This window comes from Nestor notabilis, unplaced genomic scaffold (assembly GCF_000696875.1).
Source record: "Nestor notabilis isolate BGI_N333 unplaced genomic scaffold, ASM69687v1 scaffold3205, whole genome shotgun sequence".
In the NCBI taxonomy this organism is placed as follows: Eukaryota; Metazoa; Chordata; class Aves; order Psittaciformes; family Psittacidae; genus Nestor; species Nestor notabilis.
Genome location: NW_009930452.1, coordinates 44,354 through 47,419, shown reverse-complemented (window position 1 = coordinate 47,419; position 3,066 = coordinate 44,354). Strand labels below are relative to the sequence as shown.

At 39.7% G+C, this 3,066-nt stretch overlaps 1 protein-coding gene across 1 annotated transcript in view; it reads left to right on the top strand.

Annotated features, from left to right (window-relative positions):
• The first annotated feature begins 313 nt into the window (after positions 1-313).
• TRAPPC12 (trafficking protein particle complex 12) overlaps positions 314-3,066 on the top strand; it is a 44,415-nt gene continuing 41,662 nt past the window's right edge. The window contains exon 1 of the mRNA XM_010015390.1: positions 314-1,525. Coding sequence (XP_010013692.1) covers positions 314-1,525 — 1,212 coding nt within the window. The remainder of the gene's footprint in view (positions 1,526-3,066) is intronic.

Sequence of the window (3,066 nt, the reverse complement as noted above, 5' to 3'; positions counted from 1 at the left end):
TGGTGACAGCCGTGAGCCCCTTCTTTTTTTTTCCTGAATGGTGACCGAGCCAGTCTGTGCAGATACCGTTCTGTGAGAGGCATTTGCTGTTCAATGCCAGTATTTTTGCGACTTGCAGAAAGGATAAATAGAAAGCCTTTTTCAGAAATGATTTGTTCTGTAGATAGATGTCAATTAGTGAAATTACTGTATTTCTAAAGCAGGAATTTAAGTATTTGCATGATACTTTGGAGTTTCAGAGTGGCACCTGAGCAACACCCGAGTAGTAAAACTAACCCTTGTTTTGGTGTGCATTTCCCCTTGTTCAGCTACCATGGAGAATAAAGAAAGTAATCCTAAGGATGCGAAGAGCACCTCAGATCAAGATGACAGCAGAGGCATAGTTCAGCAGAAAACACAGGAAGAAATTCTCTTTCATGAGGAAACTATTGATCTTGGTGGGGATGAATTTGAGTCTGAAGGGAATGAAACTGTGTCAGAAGACTCAAATAATTTTGTGGATAAACTTAATGAACAGATGATGGAGAGTGTCATTATTTCAGATTCTCCAAACAACAGTGAAGATGACACAGGTGAACTTGGTTGTCTCCAGGAGATTGTAGAACAAATGGAAGTTAAAGATAATAAAAAAACACAAGCAGAAGTGAATAAAGAAGAGTTTTTAAGTAATGAGAGTGAAACTGAACATGAAGAAACCCCCAAAGACATCTCTGAGATTGGAACAGATGATCAGGCCTCTTTAAAGGAAGAATCAATTCAAGAAGCAGTGAAGGAGGAACCAAAGTTGGAAAACAATGTTCCTGTTGAAGCAGAACCAAATAATACTGATGAAAGCAAACCTGAGGACCAGATATCATCACCCAGTACTAGCAAACCGTCTTCTGAGGCTGAGCCTATCCCTGTGTGTACCATCTTCAGCCAAGCAAACAATGTTAATAACCAGCCACAGTTGTTCCTACCTGACGGCTTTGAGCCTCAGATGGTAAAATCTCCCAGTTTTAGTAGTATAATTGAGACTCCAGTGAAGTCTAATCCACAGGTGGTTCAACCAAGCCCTAGTCTAAGCAAGTTCTTTGGTGATACTGTTAACACTAATACGTTAGCTTCTGATTTTTTTGATTCATTTACCACATCCAATTTTATTTCTGTTAGTAATCCCAATGCGAACTCATCAGTTCCAGAACAAATATCCTCTCTTTCTAATGGTGGAGACAGTACCTGTGCTTCATCTAACCCTACTTTCTCTGTGCGAAACAGGAGACCTGAAGCAGGTGGTCCTCCATCATCTCTAGAAACCACTCAGTCCCCCAAGCCATTCTCACAAATCCAAGCTGTTTTTGCTGGCAGTGATGACCCATTTGCCACAGCCTTAAATATGAGTGAACTAGATAGAAGAAATGATGCTTGGCTTCCTAGTGATGAAACCAGAAATGTTCTAATTTCAGTTGCCACACAACAGTACAGCACCGTGTTCGTAGACAAAGAAAATCTCACCATGCCTGGATTAAAATTTGATAATATTCAGGTAAGATTGTTCCTGTATCTTAGTGTATTGTTGTATTCTAGAAATACAAGAACTGTCCAATAATCTCTATATCATAGTGCTTCATATTGTTACTGATGGTCACCTTGTGTGTATTGCTTCAATCCTTATTAGAAAATTCAGTGTTGCTGCCCTCTCATACATGAAGGGGTGAAAACCGGATCTGATTTATTTATAGTGAAATTTGTTGGGTGCATTGAAAACCAGTGTTGACAGTTTGTGTAGCATCCAAAGCTGGTTGTATTTTTAAATAGTTTTTTTCTGGTCTTCTTAATCAGTAAGATAATGCTCACGTTTGGAATATATATAAAATCAGTATGCAGCACTACAAAGTCTGAAAGCAGGCAGCTTTGTTTGCTTGTGGAATTCGCTGTTGCACCCAAGTGGGAAGTAACATTTTTTACTGATGTTCCAAGTGCTCTCTATAATGTTAACGCTGATTGAAATTACATCACTTACATCTTCCGTAAGCAGTGGAAAGGTGTAAGCTGTAAGAAAGATTAAGTGCTGGAGCAAGCTACTAGGAAAGGATAACCCCCAAATTAAAGGGGGATTATGACATCATGAAGGGAAAAACATAGTAGTAGAAACTCATTTCTTTCTCTTCTGTCAGAGTTCCCAACTGGTGAGAAGGCATAAAGTGGGATTGGGTTTTTTTCCAGAATTTGAGAAATTTCACTTGGATCTATTCAGTATTTCTCATGGAGCTATTTCATCCTGGCTGCTCAGACAAGGCTAAGTATCGTAATGGAATTTTTTTGGTGAAATAAGCTAATCCTATTCCTTCATGTCTTATGTCTGTGGATAATAGTATTGTTGTCTGAAGAGATGGTGTTGAGGATTTGCGTGCTTTAATCTTTAATTGTAGCATAGCAAAGATTATCAGTCAGTAGTCAAATACAAGCAGAGAGCAGTCTGCAGTAAATTCCCCATCTGCAGGAACGATCAGAAAGGTTTCTGGAGTGAATCAGGTCCAGATTTGTAGCAGAGTTATCTGACAAATCTTAGGCTTCTGTCACAAGTAATAAATGATACCAGTTTTACACATATGCCATGCTGCTGCTACTTCTCGGGTTAGCTTGATCTTAAAAAATTTCTTTGTCATTACAGAACCCAGTAATTAGCCCAGTGAAAGAAAACACTGTAATAGGAATCCACTCCTCCTCCACTCCTTCCCACCTTCCCCAAAATTCTCTTAGACCTTGATGAGTAAATTCAAGAGCGTGTAGCGTATCTCTTCTGACAGCTAATGGGATGGACAGCAGGAAGGATTCCTTCTGCAGGCCCCAGGGATGAGGGCCCCCTATTGCAGGCCTCGTTTTTTTCGAGTAGTTCTTTCTCACCTTCCTCGGTCCAGTCAAGGATTAAAGACTTGTTTATGCTGATGATTTCCCTGAGTCTGGGCATGTGCATATATGCAGATCTACCATTTAGTACCTAATTGAAAAGAAAACATTATGGCAATGTTCATGGGGTGGACATTGCCATGTTTCTACAGTAAGACCTGATGTAAAACCATCAGT